This window comes from Pararge aegeria, chromosome 8 (genome assembly GCF_905163445.1).
Source record: "Pararge aegeria chromosome 8, ilParAegt1.1, whole genome shotgun sequence".
NCBI lineage: Eukaryota > Metazoa > Arthropoda > Insecta > Lepidoptera > Nymphalidae > Pararge > Pararge aegeria.
Genome location: NC_053187.1, coordinates 523617 through 550373, shown reverse-complemented (window position 1 = coordinate 550373; position 26757 = coordinate 523617). Strand labels below are relative to the sequence as shown.

General features: G+C 34.4%; 1 protein-coding gene across 1 annotated transcript in view; it reads left to right on the top strand.

The window, feature by feature from the left end:
- Positions 1–18408, top strand: part of LOC120625801 (lachesin-like) — a 115115-nt gene extending 96707 nt beyond the window's left edge. The window contains exons 8-11 of the mRNA XM_039893014.1: positions 539–648; positions 1617–1679; positions 12638–12775; positions 18314–18408. Coding sequence (XP_039748948.1) covers positions 539–648; positions 1617–1679; positions 12638–12775; positions 18314–18408 — 406 coding nt within the window. The remainder of the gene's footprint in view (positions 1–538; positions 649–1616; positions 1680–12637; positions 12776–18313) is intronic.
- The last annotated feature ends 8349 nt before the right edge of the window (positions 18409–26757 follow it).

Here is a 26757-nt window from a genome sequence, read left to right as displayed (position 1 = left end):
GAAATAAGCATGGTGGTACTTACCACAAAAAGCTCAAGTACAACTAAAACTACCCTAGACAGATATATATACGCCCAATGATAATAAATTTAATTGAGTATTATGTAAGTTTATAATAGCATAGATATATATCATAAATATCTATTATAGAATATATAAATTTTTATAGTTAATATGTAAATGTAGTATGTATGTTCATGTAAGTTTATTTTATTTTTTGTAACAAACTTTATGCCCCATCCACTTTCCACTTTTTTTATCGGCTCCGTACGCTCAGGTTTCCTTTAAAAGATCACTTTTAGTGATAAGGCCGCCTTTGCACCCTAGCACTAAGTACTATTACTGTTTTCCTATTGTGTTGTGTTGCAATAAAGTTTTTCTATTCTATTCAATCTATAACTATATGCATATCTACAAGAAAGAGTTGAAAGAGGACTACTCATTTCCATATGTCATCTGAAGATTGATTATTAACTTCGGGCGTTAGTTGATAGATTATCCCAATTATCCAAATAAAAGGAAAAGTTCTTGTTCACAGGGCACACATGAAATTGACTGTCCGAAATCTTCAGGGCGGCGATTTCGGAAACTACCGATGTATCTCTAAAAACTCCCTCGGGGAGACCGAAGGCTCCATTAGGCTGTATGGTAAGAGATTTTTGTACATTGAATATAGTAGCCGCAGTGGGGTTTTCCAATTTAGGGTTCCGTATCTTATAATGTAAACACGGATCCCTTATATTATATTTCGACTGTTTGTTTTGCCATCCTTGTATTTATTGAATAGTTCTGGTGGTCATACGTGGTCAAGTGAAACTCACCATCGGGTATTTTTTAGAAAGAAAATGAATGAATGTATGAATGAATGAATACACTTTTATTGTACACCAAAGAAAAAAAAGTAGTTACAAAGATATAAATACATATCAAGAGAGTACAATTTGGTGGCCTTAACGCTACATAGCGATTTCTTCCAGGCAACCAATGGCGTAAAAGGAAAAAACATAGAAAAGAGGTAGGTAGTGCAATAAATAAGATTTAAAAATTATACAAATATATAAATACAAATAAAATATATATAAATATAACTATAATATATATATATAAATATATTACATATAAATGCCAAGTTACATAAAAAAATACTCAAATCCTTACAAGTTTACCTTAAATATTCAAACAGTTCCCTCGGTTGTTCCGAAATGGGACCACCTCCGAGGTGACAAGAACAGAATCATCAAATTTAGTTTATAATAATTGGCGTGGTAATGGCGCAACAAATATACAAAAAATACATACAGTACCTCGTCCTCTTTTAAGTCGGTCGATAAGTACACATATATTGCAATTTGAATATCGTACATGAGTATGAATTAATTAAACATTATTAATATTGAAGCGGTGATAGCGCATTAGGTAGGAGCTCGTCTTCACTTTCGGGGGGCCGAGTTCGAATTGCGTTTTAACATCGTGAGGAAACCTGCATGCCTAAGAGGTCTACATAATGTTCTCAAAGGTGTATGGAGTCCACCAATGGGCCACTGGGCCAGCTTGGTGGACTGCGGCTTATTAATAATATGTCCTAATCTCTCTCTAATATGTCTTATTTTTTCCAGAAATCCCCATGCCTTCCACGTCACCCAAAGCAACAGAAATGAAAAGCAATGCCAATAAAGAAAGTGAGTATAATTTTACTCAAACTACAACATACTGGACGGTATCGACAGATTTCGAATCTAAGACCCCTCACAATCTGTTTTTTTTTTCCATTTAACAATCACCTGTCTATAAGATTAAGTTACTTCTACATAATGACTTTCTTTGCCAAAAAAAACACGCAGCAATCTTTTGAAAGAAATAAACAAGTAAGCAGGAAATAAAAATATCTTTATTCATAAATTTTGCCACACATGCGTGTGCTAAAAAAATATAGAGAATGGAAGGCCCAGGTATTCAGATATTCACTTCAATACCAACAATGTTCAGGATGGCACTTAAGATCTTTCATTAATTAACAGTATTATTGAAGCTAAATACCTAGTTTCTTAGCAGTAATCATTTATTCTCTTGACTATTATTCTTCCTTCCTATTAAAGTATTCATTTTATAAAAGAAATCTTTAAAGCCCACCAACCTGCTTTAGAGCAGTGTTGTGGGTCTGTACTCTATAAACCTGACTTCCTAAGGAGTGAAATAAAACAACTGGACTGACTCTTATACTGTATATTAAGCTTCTCTATAATTCATATTACTTGTAACCTTCAAATGACTCTACTACCAGTTCGGAATGCTGTCTTCGGCAGAGAAGACCACTGGCAAGAAACTCTACCGTTGCTCTTTTATTCAATCAATTAAAACAAGACTTATAAACACAATTACAACATTATCATATGTTATAACGCTAGGCCCTTTGATACAAGACATATAAGACAGGTCAAACATAACTACTATGATCACTTATAACATCAGGACTTTTGGAACAAGTTGTTTGTATAGAGCAACCTCTGCTACATACGCTATCTGTATAAAATAATGCTAGGGCTCCATATATTATACCTGAATAACCCAAAGGATATAAGAGATATACTTATCTGATGCCAATTCAGGTACCAACATAGTACCAACAACTTATCTCAACTCCATCACCAATACATACGACTCTTGTTTCGTCACAACAATATTTCCTTCAGTATATCGTTTCCATTATAAATCATCTATTCCCAATTTGTAACGTTCTATCCACAATACTTTACTTAATCTCCTTTTCTCAATTAATTAATTTAAATCCGTCCTCACTTTTTCTTTGCCGCCAATCTAACTTGTCAAACTCGCGTCTCCCGCCATAGATCCTATACTTTTATTTGACAGTCTACTAAAGTCCATTATTCTATTTTCAATACATTATCAATGAGTATACAAACTATGATTTGTTGATATATTTAATATAATCATCGGGTTTATCATAGATAAAGTGCTATAATTCCCTATTTCCTAACACGGCCATTCTGACAAGTACTTCGTTCTCGAAGTACATAGGGTTATTCTTTTTTAGGTATATGTTTTGTATCATAAGTCCTTAGGTACATAGAATATCCCAACAAGTACATAATCTTATGTACACCTCTATAACGTTAGTTTAAATGGTATATAAGCACAAATATCATCAAATCAGTTACATTCTGTATACACTTTTATCAATAAACTGTAAACAATATTATATCAAAAGATAGGCATAATCAAAACATTAATAATTAAAGTGAAAGAGACCAAAAAAAAAAATTTTCTTTAAAATTCCACACCATTTAACATATTACAACAATATAATACTTCTAATAAAGTAAAATGATTAATTTTCAACAATGTAAATCAAAAATACTCATTTTCATTTATCTTGTACATTTTAACATGTACAATCACAATCCAAATATTTCCATCTCAATATAAATCTCAAACAATTTATCCTTTTGCCTCTAGTCCAACTTTATCAAAATATCCACATAGGTAATTGTATTTCCCATCAATTCTGTCATTAACATTGTTAGTCTCATTTAGTCACAGATGCAATCGGTACAGTCTAATAGTCAAACCAATATATACCAAAACACCAACACCCACTGGTGATATCAACAACATCATCACTCTCAAGTGATATCAATAACATCATCACCCACTGGTGATATCCACATCATCATCACTCTCAAGTGATATCAATAACATCATCACCCACCGGTGATATTCATATTTTTTCCACTGTCCAAGTCAAGTAATATATAAGATAAATATAAATAAATTAATATAAAAACGCTACGATGGAATTATTTCTATTAGTTTACATCTTTTTTTTTTATCATCTCATCATAAAAGCCAAAGTATATTCAATGTTTGTTCAATTGTTATTTCTATTATTCAATGTTTTATTTCAATCTAAACATCAATTAAACCACCTGTTTAACAGAATCATTTATCATACAAGGACTATTAAAATTTCAAATAGAAATTGAAAATTTAAACAACTGTAGACCTAAGTATAATATAATTATTTATAATGCAACTAATATATTTTCCTTTGCAGCAGCAACATTAATTTAGTTTATATTTGTATTTATTCTTAGATAATTTTAAGAACTTCTCTAACCATCATACTGAAAGATTACTAACCTAACCCATAACATTTAAGCTGACTCCCAATTATTTTCTTCGCACAATCCAACATAGACACTAAACTATTTCATTTAGCTATTCAGTAGTCATTTTCCCTATATGTATTGTTCTTATACATAATCATATTCTATTCTATTCTACCAACAAATTTTTTTTTTTTTTGTTTTTTTTTTGTTTTGTTTTTTGTGTATTCTTTTATATGTTCTGAATAATTTACATAATCTCTCCTATCTCGGCTTTCCTGACAAGTACTTCGATCTCGAAGTACATAGAAAAGTTCCTAAATAAAAGTTAACAGCTCGGCTAACCTGACTAGTTGCTCAATATAAACTTGAAATCTTGTATGTAATAAATAAGAATCAAAAGAGAAATCTATTTCACATTCCGTTCGGCTAACCTGACCAGTTAATTTATTTTAACCTGGACAGACTAATAATAAAACTTAGCACAAATTCCATTTGGCTAACCTTATTAATTAAATAAAACTTGATAATTCAAATTAATCAAACTTATCACACATTCTGTTTGGCTAACTTGACTAGTTGGTTTATAACAAACAAAACAAATATAAATCAAATTTATTTTTGACTCCAAGTAAAAAAGAGCCACTAGGCCATACCAGTTTCAAATAATAAGTACTATCTTTGCAAAGTAGAAACAACAAAAATAAAAAATAAAAATATCACATCAATTGGTTCTCCGGACCACATATCCTTGTATAGAATTTCAACAAGCATGGTGCTTTGTCTCCAGAGTGTTTCTGTTTCAGCACATAGCAGCAAAAAGTTGAGGCATCATCATAAACATCAAACTCTTTACTATGTCCACATTTCACAGGATGGTTCTAAAAAAAAGTAAATCTGCATTAGAGAAAGGCATAAATTGGACATGAATAGGATCCAACTTCTGATGCTAAAAAAATATAGAGAATGGAAGGCCCAGGTATTCAGATATTCACTTCAATACCAACAATGTTCAGGATGGCACTTAAGATCTTTCATTAATTAACAGTATTATTGAAGCTAAATACCTAGTTTCTTAGCAGTAATCATTTATTCTCTTGACTATTATTCTTCCTTCCTATTAAAGTATTCATTTTATAAAAGAAATCTTTAAAGCCCACCAACCTGCTTTAGAGCAGTGTTGTGGGTCTGTACTCTATAAACCTGACTTCCTAAGGAGTGAAATAAAACAACTGGACTGACTCTTATACTGTATATTAAGCTTCTCTATAATTCATATTACTTGTAACCTTCAAATGACTCTACTACCAGTTCGGAATGCTGTCTTCGGCAGAGAAGACCACTGGCAAGAAACTCTACCGTTGCTCTTTTATTCAATCAATTAAAACAAGACTTATAAACACAATTACAACATTATCATATGTTATAACGCTAGGCCCTTTGATACAAGACATATAAGACAGGTCAAACATAACTACTATGATCACTTATAACATCAGGACTTTTGGAACAAGTTGTTTGTATAGAGCAACCTCTGCTACATACGCTATCTGTATAAAATAATGCTAGGGCTCCATATATTATACCTGAATAACCCAAAGGATATAAGAGATATACTTATCTGATGCCACATCAGGTACCAACATAGTACCAACAACTTATCTCAACTCCATCACCAATACATACGACTCTTGTTTCGTCACAACAATATTTCCTTCAGTATATCGTTTCCATTATAAATCATCTATTCCCAATTTGTAACGTTCTATCCACAATACTTTACTTAATCTCCTTTTCTCAATTAATTAATTTAAATCCGTCCTCACTTTTTCTTTGCCGCCAATCTAACTTGTCAAACTCGCGTCTCCCGCCATAGATCCTATACTTTTATTTGACAGTCTACTAAAGTCCATTATTCTATTTTCAATACATTATCAATGAGTATACAAACTATGATTTGTTGATATATTTAATATAATCATCGGGTTTATCATAGATAAAGTGCTATAATTCCCTATTTCCTAACACGTGCGTGTTGCTAGCAATGACTTACGGATCCGAAAAGTGGTCGCTTACTATGGGCCTCATAAAAAGGCACAAAGTTACTCAGGGTCACTCAGCGGGCGATGGAGAGAGCTATATTGGGAGTATCTCTACGTTATCAAATCAGAAATGAGGAGATCCGTACAAGAACCGGAGTTACCGACATAGCTCAGCGAGTCGCAAAGCTGAAGTGGAAATGGGCGTGGCACATAGCACGCAAAACTACAGCTGATGCTGGAATGGCGAGCCCGTACAGTTAAACGCACCGTTGGTCGGCTCCCAACGAGGTGGACAGACGAAATCAAACACCGGCTCAGGACCGTGGATTTTGGAACCCCCTACATAAGACCATGTCCAGCAGTGGACTTTAATCGGTTGAGGTATTAATGATTATGTCATACATCACAATTTGTGTAACACCTTTCGTGCTCATTAGGTGCTACCAGACACTTGCCAGATACTTGTGGTTGTGGTTGTGACACAACCTTTTAAAAGGTCCAGCTCAGTAGCTCTGCCAGCCATAAAGCATGCGGCGCTGATTTTCAGACACTTTATATTAACGATACGGGACACTACTCACAAGATAACGTGGTTGATACTAAAGAATATCGACAGAATTCAAACCTACGACTCTTAATTCTCCATTTTCCATTAAACGCGAGTTTTATATTATAACTTAAAGATAAACGCAATGGGCAGCGACCCTACGCGACGCGAAACTTTCTGAGTCCAACGCTGTTGGTTTATTCAGACAACTGGAAGATGTTTGTGTAATAAACATGAATGTTTTTCAGTCTCTGGGTGTTGTGTTTATCTTTATGTATTTTATTATAAGTATTCATGTATATTATTCACAAAAATATTCATCAGTCATCTTATTACCCATAACACAAGCTAAGCTTACTTTGAGGCTAGATGTGTGAATTTCCGTAGTATATTTATTTACTTTCTCAACATCTTCATAACTAATGCTCATGAGAGAAGGGATACAGAGTTTTTGCCCACCACGGTGCCCAGATGGTTTAGGAAACTTCTTTTTTTTTTTTTTTCACTAAGCCTTTTTAGTTCTTTGCTGCAGTTGTACCAGTAGGTAAGTGATGATGCAGTCTAACATGGTGACGGGCTAACCTGCTAAAGGTAACAAACACCTTATCAGTATCTAGCTGAGATTGTCAAAAAACTTCCCCTGCCGGGGATCGAACTAGGGACCTCCCCTTTTAAAACCACAGCGGTACTATGCGTGAGTATATTGCAGTATTAACAGGGGTAAGTGATAACGACCTAAATCGACAGGTGAAAGTGTTCTCTAAGACACTGATGCCCTTTTTCACTAAATCTAGGGATCGCCTGAATCGAATGCCTAATGATTTAATATATATTAATAATTCTTCTTTTGGTAACTATTAGGATTTTTACTCAATTACGAAGTCAAACACAATGACCAAATTGGATCAATATTTTCCAAAGTTCCACTGAATATTTAAAATTATAAGTACACGGAATCAGTTTGAAAATAAAAGCATTAGGACGTTCAATAACTATAAAATTATTAGATTAAATTCAAAGTTACAGTAAAGCTACAAGTTAAGCTAAATATATTAAGGTTAATAATTTTACGCCTTTACGTTTCTTAACATTACCTTATAAATTCCACGTTTGTGACTCAGATCACGTTCTAACCAGCACAAGCTGATATTAATCGCTGTGCGAATTGGTTTTTTATTGCTAACTCTTAATGGAATTATTTTATGTGCGAAAGTTGCCTTGGTTTACGTATACCGTTTATTGCACATTACCGGTTCAGAAAAACGTCACCCTCGCGACGCAGCAGAGTGCGCTTTGGCCTGTAAGTGGAAGTCTCCAGTTTTAATCCGGGCTACTTTGGGAATACGGGCTTTCTAGTTACCCTTCTAGAAAAGACATACACAATCACCACTGATCGATTATATTTCTCAGCTCCAGTAGACTGACACGTAGAAACAGTTTGATGAGATGGCATGAATATGAACATAAAACATAATATGGCCTAATCCTCCAAGATCAAAATAAAAAATATATCTGTACAAATTACGAGCTGACCTGCACAATGTCGTCTACACCAAATCGGTTATTACCGGTTTTAAAATCTTTAAAAAACCTAGAACCTAAATGCAGCGCCACCTACCGGATCCAGTTTTATTTCGAAACTATATTATAATAAGCGGCCGGGCAGCCTAAGGCGTTTTTATTGCCCATCGTAAATTCTAAACAATAGGTCTAGGTAGGTAATAGGTATCATTGAATTACACCATTTTTTGGAGTTTGACCATTTTTTCAATTGTACCTGTAGCCGTGTTTTGATTGACAAATTATAACAAAAAGCGGATATTGAGACTTAACTCTTACAGTTAGACATATAGCATCGCGGACTTTTTTGTAGATAATAATGATTACTTAGTAGATACATTATTATGTATTAGTATTTACTGTACATTATTGTATATTATTAGTAGGTATATTATTGCTGAATATGTTATATTCGAGCCAATTTACAGAAAACCATAATAGAATATACACCGAAACGTTCCACATGAGTCACTCTGTTCATTAGCGAAAACAGTATGAAATTCCGTCCGTAGTTTTTTAGTGTTCCGCGCCCAGACAGATAGACAGACTTTGCTTTATAATATGTAAAAATAAAAGAAAGTCCCCCGCCGCGTCTGTCTGCAAAAAACTGAATGACTACCAATTGTTGTGTTGTGTTTACCTCAAAAGAACTTCGAAAGTTTCAGATCTAATTATATAAAATGTTCCTTATTATAACCTCCATGCCTAGGAGCTGTATTCATCAATTCCACCCATCAACATCCACTTCTGGACATTTCATTTCCTACGATGCTTGTTTCCAGCGGCTCCTAGTGACTCGCTGGTTGTTGTCTGTCCATCTTGTTGGGGGCCAACCCATGCTACGTTTAACGGTTCAACGTACATAATATGGTTCTCAGAGCTATGTGCCCCACCCATTGCCACTTCTGCTTTGCGAATCGCTGAGCTATGCCGGTAATTCTTGTTCTTTTACGGATGATACGGGCTTTTACGGATTTCCTCATTTCTGATTTGGTCACGTAGAGATACTTCTAGCATAGCTCTCTCCATCGCCCGCTGAGTGCCTGTGAGCCTTCTTATGAGGCCCAAGTAAGCAACCACGTTTCAGATCCGAAAGTCATCACTGGCAACACGCACTGTTCGAAGACTTTGATCCTCAGGCGGGAACTGTCTCGATAACATGACGAAGTATATGAAAAATGAAGGCTGAAGAAGCTTTGAATATATGTAATAACTGAGCGTACGAAGTTTATACGCATATCCTGATGAACGTCATCATTTCTAACATAAGGAATATGCCCTTGAGTAACATCATTATGTATGTTTGTAAATGTGTAATCTGTTACTAAGTACCTATGTTAGTTTCTTTGTTCCACTCGAACTATACATGTATACAAAACTATACATGAACTATGTATTTAAATATATATATATATATATATATATTTATATATTACTTATGTAAAGATATATTTAAAAAAAAACATAAAATTAAGAAAGGGTTCACAGAGAACCAGTAAAATGTATATAACATACATAGAAGCTTTAATAATATTAATAATATTACGGAATCTACATATAATTATCATAATCAAACCGATCAGTCACCGCAGCAAAATTTCAGTAATTTACAAAGCACCGCGGTGCGACAGCCTGCGGTTTCCTATTTAGCTTTGCAACTAAACTAATACTGACCTACTTTCAGATTGGATTACATTAAGCATATATAATCTACATAATATTAACAAGTACATTTAAATTCAGAATTTTCTACATATATTAAGTTGGATGCTCTTAAGCGAAAAAACTTCAAGTGATCTAAGGTATTGTACAACTGCACTCTGTGCGTAACTCGCAGACCCTCGACTGCTGTTTTAAATAGCGCTTCTTAATAAATAAATTTCAATCAAAAAGTACGAAAAATCAAACTATTCAAATATAATGCATTCACTCACTACATTATAACAAACGAAAAACGCAATGGGGCCAAAAATATCTTAGTACTGGTATTTTAGATGTCAAACATATTCTAATGTGGCGGGTTAGACCAGCTTTCGTGCTTCTCTTTTATTTCCTTTTTAATTATTTATTGCATAGTCAAAGCCCGATAAATCTTTCTAAGCTACGCAGGGCAGCTAGGAAAAAAATTCTAGGAAATTGTTTGTCTCCCTTTCGAGTGAGATGATTAATCAAAAAGTAAAAAACTAAAGGTCGGAGGACAATCATCTCGTCAGGGGAAGCCATCTTTATTTCTGTCGCCAATCACCATTGTTATGCTTAAGAGCATGGTTGCCTGTGTATCTACAGGCATATAAGGCATATAAGGCTTGACTTCGACGAAGTTTTCTTCGTAAAGAGCCAAGCAAACAAAATAAACTGTTAAATTACCAATTGTTCATAGTTGGTAATTTAACAGTTTATTTTGTTTGGTTGGGTACAACTCTCGTATAAAGGTGATGCACTCATCTTAAAATATCCGCTAGCCATCAATGCAGTAAGCATCACGTGGTAATACTCTGTCAGTGCATTGAACCAAAAGCTCGTATACAGTGTAAGCGCTGCATATAATGTGAATCCAACTCGCCCCAGTTCGACAGTTAGTCCAAGTTTGTACTCCAAAGTTCTCAATCCGAAGATTTTCTTCGTCGCATTTCACAAAACTTATTCTTCGATTTAACAATCTTGCGTTGTGTTGAATTTTGCTTTGAAGTCGGTCCATTAAGTACACTCGATTTGTGTTCAAGTTTTTATTTGGCATCAAAAGGAGTGTAATTAGCGGCCGACGGTTTTGTGAGGTTTACTTATATTATTTTGTAAATTTTTAGGGTTCCTTTCCCAAAGTAGTGTAAAACTAAGATATTACCTCTTACTAAGACTCCGCTGTCCATCAATCTGTCTGTCTGTCACCACGCTTTATCTCATGATCTGTGATATTTAGACTTGGGAAATATCTGTTGCCGCTATAAAAAAAAATTACTATGTAACAAACAATTTATACAAATAACAGACAAGATTTTTTTGCCGTTTTCATAGATACAACCCTTAGGGCGCGAATACGACTCGCACTTGGCCGATTTACTAAAGCAATTAGGCTACACCGCCACACGGTGGTGGTGTAGCCTAATGTAATCTAGATAAATAACGTTGACCTATGTTCATTGGTATGTGGTAATTAATGTTTACAGTGTCATTGGGAGCGCGTTAAAAGTTAGTCGCGTTAATTATCACCGGCATTCGATAATAAACTTTATTCTTAGTTCCTTATCCAAGTTTTGCCTACCCATTGGAAAAACATCTAAGATTTGTCAAAGTCCAAGTCCAAAATATCTTTATTAGGTAAGTATCTAAGGTAGTACTAAGTAGGCGGCCCATAGATGACACTTATGTTACGTACATTACATGAGAAATGTGTACATGGTAGTGAGATGATAGCGATAAAGTACCTTATGAATTGTATACCTTACCTACTTAGAGAAGAGGCAGTTGCCAATTACTGAGACATTACTTAGAAAAATGATTATAAATGAAGCAACTTCCTTGTACATTATACAATCTTTTAAATCTCCAAAAAGAGAAAATTATTATTTTATTCGTATTTAATCATCCTAATTTCCGTGCCTTATTATGCCTTACGCAACAAAAACTTTAGGTAATTAAGAATCTTCATAAAAATTTGAGTTTTAATATTTTTCATCCCTACTACTTCTAAGAGCAATGCCCACTAGAAGCGCGGTATTTTATAATATCACTTAAATCTGTCTTAAGCTGGCCTCACACTCGGGAATGTCTCTCTGAATTCATACCTACCACACTATGTTAATGTGCTCCAAACATATTCGGATTATTTTCCGATTATGAATTTTTCATATCGATCTGAAGTCAGTGTGGTCTAAACATATTCTAAATTTCTCAGATGGATCTGTAAGAATGAAACTGTTGAGCGTGCTGAATTTCGGTTTGGAATATTTAAGCTTATGATTTCATGAAGTGCGTATTATCATCCATTTGAATGGAGAGGATTACAAATACCAAAATCAGAGAAAGAGAGAATTGCGATTAGTTGTAATTCTTATTCAATAAAAATATTAGCCTGAGTCGGGACTCATGAGACTACTGATCAATCTGACTTTTCAAGATGTGTGTGAGGCAAAGTGCCGTAACTCAATTATGAATCAGAATCTACGCTAGTGATATAGGAATGTTCCTGTAATACTAGTCATAAGTTGAAAAATATATAAATAAATAACATTATGAATTCAGAGAGACATTCCGGCTGTGTAAGGCCAGCCTTAAGTAAAGCGATGTGACACCGCTGCGGTTACTGCGCCAGTGTGCACTGCCCTTACCGCTGTCATGGTCTTCATCTAAACCGCGTGGCGTTGCAGCGACGCGTCGCGTGAACGCGAGTCGCGCGACGCAGCGCGACGCGGTGACGGAGCGGCCGAGCGTGGTGCGCGCGCAACTTGACCGCGCACCCGACCGCGCGCACGTGTACCGCGCGCCGCACCCGCACCACGCCTCAGGTACGCTCGGAACTGATCTTTACAATGCAAACTGACTATCATATTTTTTGTAATACCAAAATTTGTATCGTAGTCTGCACTTTGTTATGTCGTTTGTTCACGTTATATTTTATTCACGCTACACTGTGGCAATGTCTGGACATGAAACTATTGACAACGTCCCGTCTGTGACACTGTCCGAAGCTAAGTAGAACGTGAAACTTTTCTTTTGGAAATAGTGAATAAGATAGCTCCTTTAAATAGTTAACTTAATTTAACTTTCATCATTTTTCACGTTTTTCCCAATTACTACTTATTCGCATTATTTAAAAAAAAACTATTTTTCTTGAATTAGAACTCAAATTGAAGCTTAAATCGTCATAGAGAGCCAAGTTTTTTATGCCATAATATTATATTGGTAAATTTTGAACGTATTACGGGAAGCATCCCCTTAAAGTACTACTTACGTTACGTTACGTTTCGCAAAGGGGGAAAATTTTCATGCATTACATCATCACAGGGAGACCTATGTTTAACCGTGACGGTCACTTAGGTTTTGCCATTAGGAGAGCAAAAATTGTATCTAACTGACACACGCTGTCAGTGTAATCCGATTTGTTGGCGTCACTCAAACAAAAATGTATACCAACTACGGACGAATATTGTAAAAACAAATAAGTTGCACAAGGATTCTGATCCCAGGACTTGAGTACAATGTTATATGTTACTATCACTATTTTCCTAAAGCAAATTAACAATGAATAATTAGATAGATTTGTTCTATTTTATCTTGCACTTTATTTAATAATTAAGACAATCATGCATTTCGTAGATAAAGTTTTAAGTATATTAAAATAGTCAGTTTGTTTTCATGTCACTTTAACATTATTATTTTAAACTTTTTATTCTTTGCACTTTGCTCATTTCTTTTACGCACTCCATACTGCACTTTTATGGCTTGTGTACACGGTAACAGAGTGAGTCGCAGCATTGCATAAAATCATCGTCTTACTACAATTTGTAAAAACCGAGACAGACTGCGCTAAAGTATTTGTAAGATGACATTTGCAATGCCATCTGTTTTGCTTGTTACCATGTGCGATTACCTTTAATCTTCAGTACTTATTACATAAATTAATATTCTTGGTGAACAAATACGAACTCGAATGCTCAAGAAAATAAGACAAAAGCTCTATCAAACTAATGCAGTTTTTTGTCTACAGTAACAGAACAAGAAATTATTCATTCGTGGCAAAACTGCAGTTATCTTAGGTATTATTAATTTACTTATTTCAAAGAAACGGAAAGGAAAGAATAATACATTTATTAACGCTACTTGTCTGTTATCAAGTAAAGAAGCTTTTTCCCTTTACAATCCTATAGTCGACGGAAAATTGAACCGTGAGGGGTTTGCTCACCGCTTTGTGTTCTTTGTTACAATACATTGCATTATTAAAGAAGTCTTCCCCTCGCACGGTAAAAAATAGACGAGCCCCGAGTTCGCGGATACTACGGTGTCAGAAGAACTAGAAGCGTCTAAACAATTTAAGTATAAGTAGGAAGACACTACAATATACTAAATTATCACATTAGTAGAGGAGGGAGGATAAAGAGGGATGCCGTATTTATGACGAAGTATGGTTTGGTATTCTTGCTCAAAAAGACATACCACAGGTTTCGATTTAGTCGAAGGGTTTACTGCCATATTTGCGGCCGTAAATGTCGCTCGCGCATCTTCTTATTTAGCCATAACAAAAAGTGTCGCTTAGAGAGTGTTTAATCCGTCTCTCAAGAAATACTTCCAATATAAATAGCGCGAGTAAAATCGCATAACGCAATACGCTAGCCCTAACAGTGAAACTGAACCCCTTTCATATACAAAGTCTGTAGGCACGAGCAAGAGAGGTACTTTATATAGATGGGTACTTTCAAGAACTTGAAGTACTTATATTCTTGTAGGAATAATACTTTCGCGTTACACGTATGGTAAATTCAAAATATATATTGGCCAAGCCAATATTTAGGTTTATTTCGTCACTCAAAAATTATATTTCTGTTTAATTAGAATTACTGTAATATATCAGTAGAATATCCTCTTCTTAAGATATTTGTAACATTTTCTCTTCCCGATTTATTCATTAGCATTTTCTACCATTTTCTATTTTTTATTATACTCGAACTAACGGACATTAGCGCCGGGTCTCTTTTTGCTCATAGCATTTAGCTGTGAATATTTTTAACCACTAGTTATGGTGGATATTATTTACCATACCATTATAGTCATTTTCAAACCGTTACCGGCCCAATAAAATGCACGGGTATCCTCTTGAAATAATATAACTTTATCAGTTTTTGAACTCTGGCCTACCTCACTAGCTGTATTGGTAAGCACACACTTTTGAGAACTTTATTGAGAAATCTCCGGTATAATGGTTATCTGACGACGTTTTTCTTCACCTCTAAGAAAGTGATTATAAATTGCATAAACCTAAGAAAATCTAAGTGATTTTCTAAAAATTAGAGAAGCTTGCAAAAGTATGGTCACCTCGAAAGGAAGTCAGTCTTCTAGGCTTTTTACCAATCGTGAGTAACTCATTTAAAATATTTTTTTTTTAAAAGAAGTTATAAAGGGGCTACTAAAAGGTGTGTTACACTAGTTCTATAAAATCCGACCGTGAAAAGGTGCTTCTGGTGCTACAGATATTAAAGATAAGCGAGCGATAACTTAATTTTGAGTGCCTAGGCCTATTTACGCGACTTTTTTAAACCTGTAAACCTTCGCTTTTCCGGGAAAAGAGTTCTAAATCCAGGATCCATAGCTGACATGGTTATAATAAAAAGCTATACAGGTATAAGCTCTCGATTTAGCTCCTATCTATCAAAGCACTTTAAAGCGGTGAATGGCCCGAATCACTAAACAGCCAGATTTGCCTGTACACGTATTTGGTTTAGAAGTTCCATCGGATCTAGGCGCGCGACGGAGCCGTGTCGCTTTCCACTACCGCCAAATACAGATTAAACATTCAACGAGTTCGCATACACACTTAACCCTCATAAATATTCAGTGCAGACCACGTACAATCAATTCTTTCAGCTCCCCAAGCTTGAGGAAAAAGTGTTTGAACAGCCGAATAATATGATATCAAATAGAGAAACGCGTTTGAATAAAATATGAGGGTACCCATTGAGGGAATTAACTGTCTATACTTCTGTGTTGTGCAATTGTAATAGAGGTGTCTGTAATACTTAAGATAAAACACACAACTGTAATATTTTTAGATATTATATGTTAGAAGAGCTTTTTGTGACAGAGCTCGTCCGGGGAAGTACGATCGTCAAGCTAACTCTGCTGCCAATTGTTGGCGTGGGTGCCGCTGTAGTTACAGGCGCATGAGGCTTAGCAGCTACGCATCAAATTGATGGACACAGGGTGGCAAGTTGCAGGACGTGATCCTTGCATGCCCTATAAAGTGTTGCTCTGTTTAAAGGCGATGGTTTTCAGGTTAATTATTACAAAGTCAAAGTCAAAAATATCATTATTCAAGTAGGGCCCATAGGTGGCACTTTTGATGCGTACATAAGAATTACGCGGTAGTGAGATGATGGCGATAACCACATTCGTAAACTTAAAACTAAAGCTACGAGGGTTCCAAACGCGTCCTGGTCTAAGATGTTAATACAATAAAAAAAAACATAACCAAACATTTCCTAGTAAACGTACTAAATATTTCATGGTGATCTAAAGTGAACATTAAGCTTAATTTGCTTTAATCCGCAAAAAACATGTAAATCAATACGTTGCAATAGGTAATCTCTATACATCACACCAACCAGATTTTCCAAAATGTATCATCTACACACTTCTAGCCTCAACACCAGAGCATCCTCAAGAGATGTTGTTTAATAATTAATAATTATCGTTTAATTTAGCAAAGTTAAAGAGCTTCTATCCAATATCATCATTTCATGGTAATCTGTAAAATTGCGTACCATGAAATGAAATGATGTAGTAAGATGCTCTGTGATTTGGTTGCCCTGCGAGACTTCATAGAAATGTTCATAAATACGCGTTTTAGAAACACAAACAAAAAGACGAGGTCAAAATGCGCAAAAGTTTTCTAAAACATTTTATTCTCTTTCTATTTATGTGCGAAGTCATAGGCGAAAGTTAGTTAACTATGAAAGTGGCCCATATAGCGGCCGCATTGTGCCAGTAATGAGATTATACCAGTATCTGCAGCGGAGCGTGAAGTAGATTACATCTGCTATTGGATATCTAAGAAAAGTACTTAAAATTGTTGCGATTCGGGTTCTAAATTCAATTGAAAATTGTTGGTTTCCAATTGTGATGTCGAATTACTTTTTATTAAGTAGGTACTTATCTCAACAACTGAATGGAATAGGAATGAATTTGTGTTATCAAATAATCTTACTTGTAGGATAGAAAATGTCGTTGATTGATCTAGCAAAAGTTTCAGTTAGAGTGTCGTGTTTTTGCATGACACTCGCGCTATCAAGTGACGGGTGGGAATATTTTTAATTTTGGCTTTTATTAGATAAGGCACATTGGTTATGATTTATTTATTTATTACAGTTATTTACAATTTATTATTAACCTCAATCTTAAACTTATTGACCTCATCGGTATCGGCCTAAATGATTAAATTATGGACTCTATGACTGAATTATTACGGTCAGCTCTATAAAAACAATTTATTTGACTCTTACCCGCTTATCAGTTTCCGTATTATATAATTCTTATAGCATTCAACCAGTGATATCTACAAAATACTTTGGCGTAACTGTTGTAAACTAATTAGATCGCAACCTGTAGATAACTGCTAAAATAGTTGACCTGTAGGCAGTGAACGGCCATGAATTATTTCAGCTCCATAAGCCGTCACTTTAATTTGAAACACGTACGAAAATCCAAAGTACAAAGGTTAACACGTTCACACAACAAGCAATTACAGAACTTACGTAACGTTACGAAACACCTCTTCCGCAGCATAAATATCCCAATGTAAATAAATTTTCGAATGCGTTTCTCTCTCGGTTTTCTCGGCGTCTAAATGCACAAAGCATTTTATATTTTGTTTCACGTTTCATTTCTTCAGTCTCGTTTACTTTCATTCTTTTTGTATTACGCTTCTTTATCTTTACAATTTTGACTTGTTCTTTCAACTAATTTTTAATACTCTGTATAGTATATTTCATATTATTCTTTGCATTTTCATAATATATTCTTTTACCCGCATATCTTTGGCACATGTCATGTTCCAGTACATCGTAAATTTAAGCACGATTCTAATTGCAACCTTTAACTTACTATATTTAATGGTTGTTTTAAACTTTTATTTTTGTTAAGATTTCATTAAGACTGCCGAATACCGAATTCTGATTTCGACAAAATTTACTTAGAATTAATTTAAAATCAATATTAAAAACAATCATACAACTGATGATGATGACAAACTGAACTGATAGAACTTTATATATTTCAACATCAAACATTTTATTTATTTAAAATAAAGCAATAATACTTTTTTTTTGTTCTAGGCACAAGAAGTCTACAATGCTGGCGGCAATCATTTCTAGCTATCGTAATTTTAGTTCAAATAGATATTTTGACAGACTTTGTTATCTGTTTTTAAAATGTTTAATTTTTACCGATTAGTTTGAGGATTATAATCTTGTTTTGTATTGTAATAGTGATTTCGTTATTTATTAGTTTAATATTTAATCGAAATTTATTCAAAATGTAATTGATTTTGAAAATAAAATAACATATCACACGGAAATTTATAGCGTCATATCCTTCGTTAACATTGTGAGTGAGAACTTTATATTTATATCGACAAGGTTAATTTATTTAACCTTTACCAAAATTACGAGTAGCTTGTAAGCCAAACACAAATTTAATCTCAACTTGTACTTCCATAATCTTCCATTTTTATTATCAAATATTTTGATTATTTACTATCGTCTCGTATCATTTGTGTTTTGTTTTTATTGTAATTATTTACATTATATCATTTTCTATACAGGGTTGTATACAATTATGTATTATTTTAATGAGACAGTGAAATTAATTAATATCACGAAATAAATTTTAGAAGTATGTTTTATTTATGACGTTAAGTTTTCGCTTTTGATTTTCAATAAACTTCACCGTGTTTTCCTAATTTATCAAGACTACAGATGTGGATTAGAGTTTATTGTGTAATACCCTGTATATTTATTTAATCGCAGAATTGTATACTATAAAATCGTTATCAAAATAGTGTACTCTCTCTATGAAATCAGTAAATTTAATTTTCAACTCAGTTATATAACAGTTATATAGCACTTCGGAATAGTTTAAAATGTTATTGTAATATTATTCATGATTCGTGGAAACCTCTCCATTTCCATCCCCAATTTACATTTTATACACAGTGTACTTGCATTATGTACTACGAAGGTAGATTGTAGACGGAGAGATGGTGAATAATTTGTTCGGAGTGGTTTATAATTCACAAAACTATACTATATCAGGATTTATACAATAATCAATTTTATGTATAAATCTGTTAATAAAAACATTTCCTTATTTTTTGTTATAATGCATGTCGTTTATATATTTAAAGCATCTTGTTCCCAGTGTATTTAAAAATTAAAAGACACTTTATTAATTGATGATTATCCACAGACGCATGTCAAGTGATACTTTATGCAAAATAAAGATTTGAACCAAAAGTTTATCAGTGGGTAGTATGTTAATACTTGATTAGTTTGAACATTACGATTGTTGACCATCTCTTTGATCATTAGTTACATTTGTATTGTATTGTGTGCCATGCTTCGCGTGAAATCGTTATTCCAATGTGCCAAAAAAACTTTCGAGAACTTTCCAACTGTCAATCTGTAGGTAAATTTTAAATTTCAACGATTGCTTTTGTCATAAAGACGGAGTTACCTGACTTGAGATGTATAAATCAGAGACAGTAAAATCATTTTGTTTTTAAATTAAAATTATAATTCGTTTTTCCACTTTTATGGCAAGAGCTCATATTAATTAATTAGTTCACATTCTATGAGTGTTATAAAGTTAAAGTTATAATGGGATTTTATTAATTCAGAAAACGTTTAAATTTCTTTGTCCAGATATAGTGGTATAGGCTTACTTAACTTCCAAATTATGAGATGAGTTGAGTGTAAGCCGCATCTCGCATGTGTTAGAAGATAACTTTTGGATTCTGCTATCGACGACCAGCTCTGGCAGTTTAAAAGTCAAGTAGTGGTTTGAACGAGTCAGCTTATCATATCGAAAGCTAATATCGCAAGACTAAAAGATACAAAGATAAATATTTTTTATAAAATTTGATATTATGACGCGTAAGAAAAAGAAAGTTATCTCTGCACTTTTCAAACTCAAATAATTTCAAGAATTTACTACACACACTATACACACATTAACAGATTTTCATGCATCTCTTTCCTTCTCTGACTCAAATAACTTCTTGCCCTAGCTTTTCTTGAATTACTTTTATGGTGTCACCATGCAGATTATTGCAGTATAAATATAAATATAAATAAACAGTATCGGTACTGTTTATTTATTTAAAACAAAAAAATAACAAACTTTAGTAATAAGAGCTCTTGCCACTAGTATAATATATAACCTGGCTTGCCCTTCACGCTTATATACCTGTAAATATAAATTTAAACAATTATTGCACATAAGGTTACATTTTAACAGTTACATAACTTACCTATAAATAAATTTGTTAATCTAAAAATAGATTATGTACCTATAAATGTATAAAAGCGTATCTTTTATTATGAATAAGAGATATTATCACTAGGCTAAATCTACCTTTACAAATCAAACATAATATTATTATATTGTACAGATGATTGTGCGATTTTGACGATGTAAATAAGAATATAAAATAAATTAGTATAAAATATACTTGAGTATAATTTTTTACCCGTCTCCGAAATACGATTACATAATTTTGCTTTTCATTTTGCTGCTTCAAGAGAATTGCTTTTATAGAATATACGTCGTCGAGAGTGCTCAGGAACTTCTCAGTCTCTTGTTTTTGTCGCTATTTTATCAAAAAACAGCACGTGGACGTGGACGGACGAAACGCTTATTATCTAAGCTTTTGATATGCCATAAGATATGAAACGCCCTCCAGGTTACTATCTCCTGCCACGTGTAACTTCAGGAATCTATCACTCTTACACTTTTTAAGGTTCAAATAGGCCTCATTGCTCTCCATCAGTCATAATAGTTGTCATCAAGCCTATATTGTCATAAGCCATCTAACCTATCGGTAATTCAAAGAAAAAGATAACTAGTTTATCTGTTTCTATATAGATATACAGACACTGTAGAATAAAAAACGGTCATAACTTTATGAGATCAGAGTCCTAAAAGTAGACAGACTGGTATCTTAAGCTTTTGTGTTCTTGAGTGATTTTAGCATAGAACAGTAAACCGTCCTTATAGCACTATAACTTCATTACAACTACTCGTATGTCGACGTTTTTTTTCTTGAGTTACTTTGATCAAGGTGTAATTACAATTCACTGTTGAAAATATAAAAACGTGTGTGTTATGTACACGCGTTAAAAGTTATACTTCCTTGGTGTAACGAGATAAAAATCATTTCAAAATTTTTATCTTTTGCCTTATTCTACGTTTGTAGAACAAAACAACCACAATAGAAAAAAGGTGTTTACTACATTGAAAGTATTACTATAACGCATTATCTAATAAAATGAAAGTTTATTTAAATATCACAAATAAAAACATATCCTCAGTTCTCACGCAAACCTACGTAGATGTCCTTACTTTTACTTTGTTGACCATAGCTAACTTCAGGGTGTCGGTATTTTGTGACAGTGTGCGCTCGCCAAAAGAAGTATAACTTCAAAAACTACTTGTGGGCTTGTTCTTATACCAGGGCGCGTTTGGAACCTTCGTAGCTTTAAGTTTAACTTTGCAAGTGAAGTTATCACCATCCCCTTACAATTATGTAAACATATTATATGTATGAACGTTTCATAAGTGCCTGTGATAGCCTACATGAATAAAGAATTTTTGAATTTAAATTTTGAATTTGAATCCCACCTGAAGGCAAGTGATATAACGAGGAACAGCTATGGATGTTCTAAAACCTTTTAATTCGTTGGACTTGCCATCGTTAAACGAGATGAATTTTTATAGGAAAGTAACATTTTTGAAATCTACCGAGGTTCGAACCAGAATCCACTTCTATGACTGCACTTACCGCTGCGCTATAGGGATGTTCATTGAGTTGCCCGAGGGTGCGCACTCTAAATTCACATTTGAAATAGTGTTGGAGGAAAATGTTTTATCCGCGCCGCAAAAACCTCCATAAATAATTATAAAGCTCCCCATTTCGAGCGGCCATTTAAAAGAGCACTATTTATTCTTTCACTTTTATCGGGTGGGGTCTGCGAGCAGGAGAACGAATTGTTACGGCGATTTATACAGAAAACAACAGCTCTTTTATAAAGCATGTGTTGTTATCGATTTATACCGTATCATCACAACAACCCGTTACCAGCCAACTACAGAGCACGGGGCTATAGATTTCCTCAAGATGTTTTCCTTCACCGTTGAAGCAAGTAATAACTATTAATAACTTAAAACCTATGTAACTTCAAAAAGTTAGAGTTGCGTGCTGGGATTCGAACTCGGCCCCCCGGAAGTGAAGTCGAGTTCCTACCCACTACGCTTTACCATACACATATTATTGTAGGATAACTAAGTAGACAACAACCGTGAGTCACTTCAATTCATAACTTATTGAAATAGGCTTTGCCGTTACTAAAACTGACACATTTTAGTTTTTAACTTTTATTTATTTTAACTCTAAATCTGCATTCATAACTCGTATATAATTTTTCAATGTCTGTGTAGAAGTATTTAATAGACGCTAAATTAACATTAATTTTTTAAAATTTTATTAAACAAATCTTTCACCAGCTCCGAGGCTAGAATTCTTTTTAAAGAAAAATTCGTTAGCGGTACTCTCGCTGAATTTCTATTAGAAAAAGACAAAGGGGAGGTTGGGAACGTTGAAAAGAGGGAATCAATTAAAGACCATCGATTCAGGAACCGATAACGTCTGTCAGGGCGAGTGGGAACGGCCGGGAATGGCCACTTGATAAGATTGTCCGACCCACAGATCTCCCCTTAATTATTTTTAACGCCAGTTCGATTCTTATGTAATTTTTCATTGTTCTAGATTGTTTGGAGAGTTTGAGTTTTAATTAATATCACAATTGATTGTGCACATTCATTTCTTTTAACGATATAAAAAAATATATATAACCGAGTTTATTGTAAGTAAAACAATAAAGTATATTCATCTTTTTGTCGCAAAATAATACGCGAAGGTTGAAAATGGCAAAAGGCGTAAGTATGCCTTTATTATAGAGAGTTACATATTTGTTCCGTTTGCCATGGGGACGCTAGGGCCATGAAATCTAAGTACAAAAGCACTGCGGTAGAGGGCTTCATCCAGTGTCAGCAGGGCTTGCTCACTTTTTGCGCAAAGGATCAGCCTGGCTGTTCAACGTGGAAAAGCGGCGCCATGACTTGTACATTCATTAGTTTAGTTATAAGTTTTATTGTAACATTGTCAATAAATGCGAGCACATAGAACTTATGCTAGACTAGAATGATTGTAAAAGGATGGATTATTTGTAACTAAAATAGTTATCGCAATCCGCATTCATCCTTACTAGAAATAGGTATTACTTACTGAGGAAAATGTAACTGCATCAATAAATAACTGCACCAAATATGATTTAATTCCCGATTATTTTCACCCTTTGCAATATTTCACCAAGTTTTATAGGATAGCTTCCTATTCTATACATAAATCGTTATAAAATAATTGAAGCAGATAACGCATAGAGCAAAAAATTGCAGTCAAATTAACAGCTTTCTTTTTTCCATTTAGTTTAAAAATGGGAGGCTTTTGACAGTTGACGTAACTGTAGTCACAGTTTGACCGCAGCTGTAGCTTTCGACGTGTCACAAACTGCTGTTGACGTAAACGTCAAGGACTCGCGACAGCTAACCAAAACTACGTTAAACTGACGCCAATGCGAACTGCCAACGCGACTTAGTGGCAGCCTGTTTACTATTTCACACGTCAAATCTGTTACGTAGTATAAATTTGCAAAGCCGTAACGCCAAGCAACTCTGCTTAGTAGTACGATGTGCAATTGCTAGCTTGCTGGTACGATGTGCAATTGATTTAAAGAACTGCCCCTTTCGAATTCTCAATTTTCTATCTTAGTTTGCAACGTGACGGATAATAAGCGACTATCAGATGAGATTGCAGCCATATTATCATCATCATCATCATATACGCCTGTATCAGTCCACGGCTGGACTAAAGAACTCCCAACAGGAGTCTTTGTCCATAATCAATTTGCTATACTCAGCGAAATGCAGGAGAATCTATATGATGTAATTTATAATTTCTTCAATCCTTATACTCCACATTAATCTTCGGCCGTGTACCCTCTCACATTTTGCTCCAAAACCGGAGCATCCTCAGGAGATGTTGACTTTACCATGAATAAAGTTAACTTAACAATTATTGATTCCGGAGATATTCAATATATAATTTGACGGCCGATTGGCGCAGTTTGCAGCGATCCTGCTTTCTGAGTCCAAGGCCGTGGGTTCGATTCCCACAACTGGAAAATGTTCGTGTGATGAGCATGAATATTTTTCAGTGTCTGGGTGTTTATATGTATATTCTAAGTATTTATGTATTTTATTTATAAAAATATTCAACAGTCATCTTAGTACCCATAACACAAGCTACGCTTACTTTGGGCCTAGATGGCGACGTGTGTATTGTTGTAATATATTTATTTATTTATTTTATTTATTTAATATTACTATACAACAAATTAAAAAAAAAACATCAAAAATGTTTTATTCATTTAGACCTTATCATAGGCACTTATGAAGCGTTCATACATTCAACAGACAGACATATCGCAGACATGTCGTCTGCGAAAGGCAGATGACACTAATTTATCACCATCTAATACCATTTCATTTAATATGTTGTGTTACAAATACTATATTATTATAAATACTAGCTGACCCGCGCAACTGTATGTCGCATCAAATCGGTTATTATCGGATTTAATATCTTTTAGCATTTCTATACCCGTCGTAACCAAACGATAGGTCCAATTTGAATAATTTAAAACTATTTATTTGGATAAGGGTCTGATAGGAACGTCAACATCTTAAGATTATACCCGTGTTTTGATTGACAAATTATAACAAAAAGCGGTTATTGTGTCTTAACAGTTAGACATTTAGCCTCCCGGACTTTTTTGTGGGTAATAATGATTACTTTATCCATGTCCATCCATCCATACATACATCCATCCACTCATACATCCATACTCACAAACTTTCACATTTATAATATAAGTAGGATGGTACGCATGCATTCTATCGTTGTCCCTGATGCCTTGCGACTCGCTGTTATCTATGATGAATTATGTCCTTTATCTCCGACAATATTAACCAAATCTTCATTAAAATTTTACAATACATGCTTGATAGTATACACTTTCAAATAAAAATTATTAAAATCGGTTCAAATTTAACGGAGCTAAAATTGTAAAGTAAAATTGATAAAAATTTACATCTCATTTCCCGGGAGAAGCTTATTGTTTATTGGGATAAAAAGTAGCCTATATGTTGACCCGGAATATCAGCTACCACTATAACAAATTTTATTTAAATGCGTTCAGTAGTTTTCACGTGATGCCCGGATAGACAGACAGACAGACAAATATTAAATAAAATCTGTTTTGGACTCAGTATCGATTATAAAGCATCCCCCGGTCAAAATTTTCAATAAATATTAAATGTACAGAAATCTTCCGATTACAGTTTTATTATAAGTATAGATATTATGAAGCTACAGTAAGTATACCTGTTTCTTTAAACTTCTCACGGAGGGATACGCGAGTTTATACATTTTATGCAAAGGCTTAAAATTGCCACCCGTTTCAGTAAATTTTTAATTTATAAATAATATAATAGTGTACAAGATAGTAGGACATAAAGTAGGGTAGAGATCGAACCAGGGTCAGGCCAATGAATAGTATGGGGTTTTTCTATCAAGAAATACTCCGTACAAGCCAGGAATTACGAGTTGGCAGTGCTTCACCCCAGTTAAGCTGTCAGTCCTATCCCATAGAACTTTGAGAGTGGAAGAGATAGAGAGCACATGTGTAAGTGCACACACTTGTTCGTTATTATATTATCTCTCGCGTGGTTGGAAAACCTTTCTGGAGTTGTTTGTTTGTATCATCGTAGAGCATCGAAATCTGTTTAGACATTACGGGATATAGTTCTCGAAATCCCCGCAATGTCTAAGAGTATTCAGAGTTTCTACTCTGTCAAGGAAAAAAGATGCGGGTAAAATCAAAACCTCTCCAGTTGGAAGTCAGTTCAATGGGTGCTAAAATACAAAAACCAGCCAACACTTAATGAACTTTAGGTAAAGTAATAAATATTTGTACTGGATGGGTTACTTGGCTCCCGACCAGCCTCGCCGTGTTTGCGCGGGCCACTCAAATATTTATGTTTTAAAAGCAATTCAGACTTCAGAGCGAAAGCAAGACGCGATCCAAATTTTATCTTCGGTTACCATTGATTCAACACTTATAGATAAACAGTTCCTCGAAGGTTAAACCAAGTATTGTGAAGATTTTTACACCAATATGTTGCTAATTTTTAGCAAGACACGGCCCTCCTCTTCCTACGTAATATAAATGAGGACATGGCGAGGAAACCTGCATGCCTGAAAGTTCTCTCTATTGTTTTCAAAGGCTTGTAGAGTGTACTACTCTGCACTAGGTCAGCGTTGTGCACCACGGCCAAAATCTTCTTCATCGTGAGAGGAGACTCTCGCTTTGTAGTGGGCCGG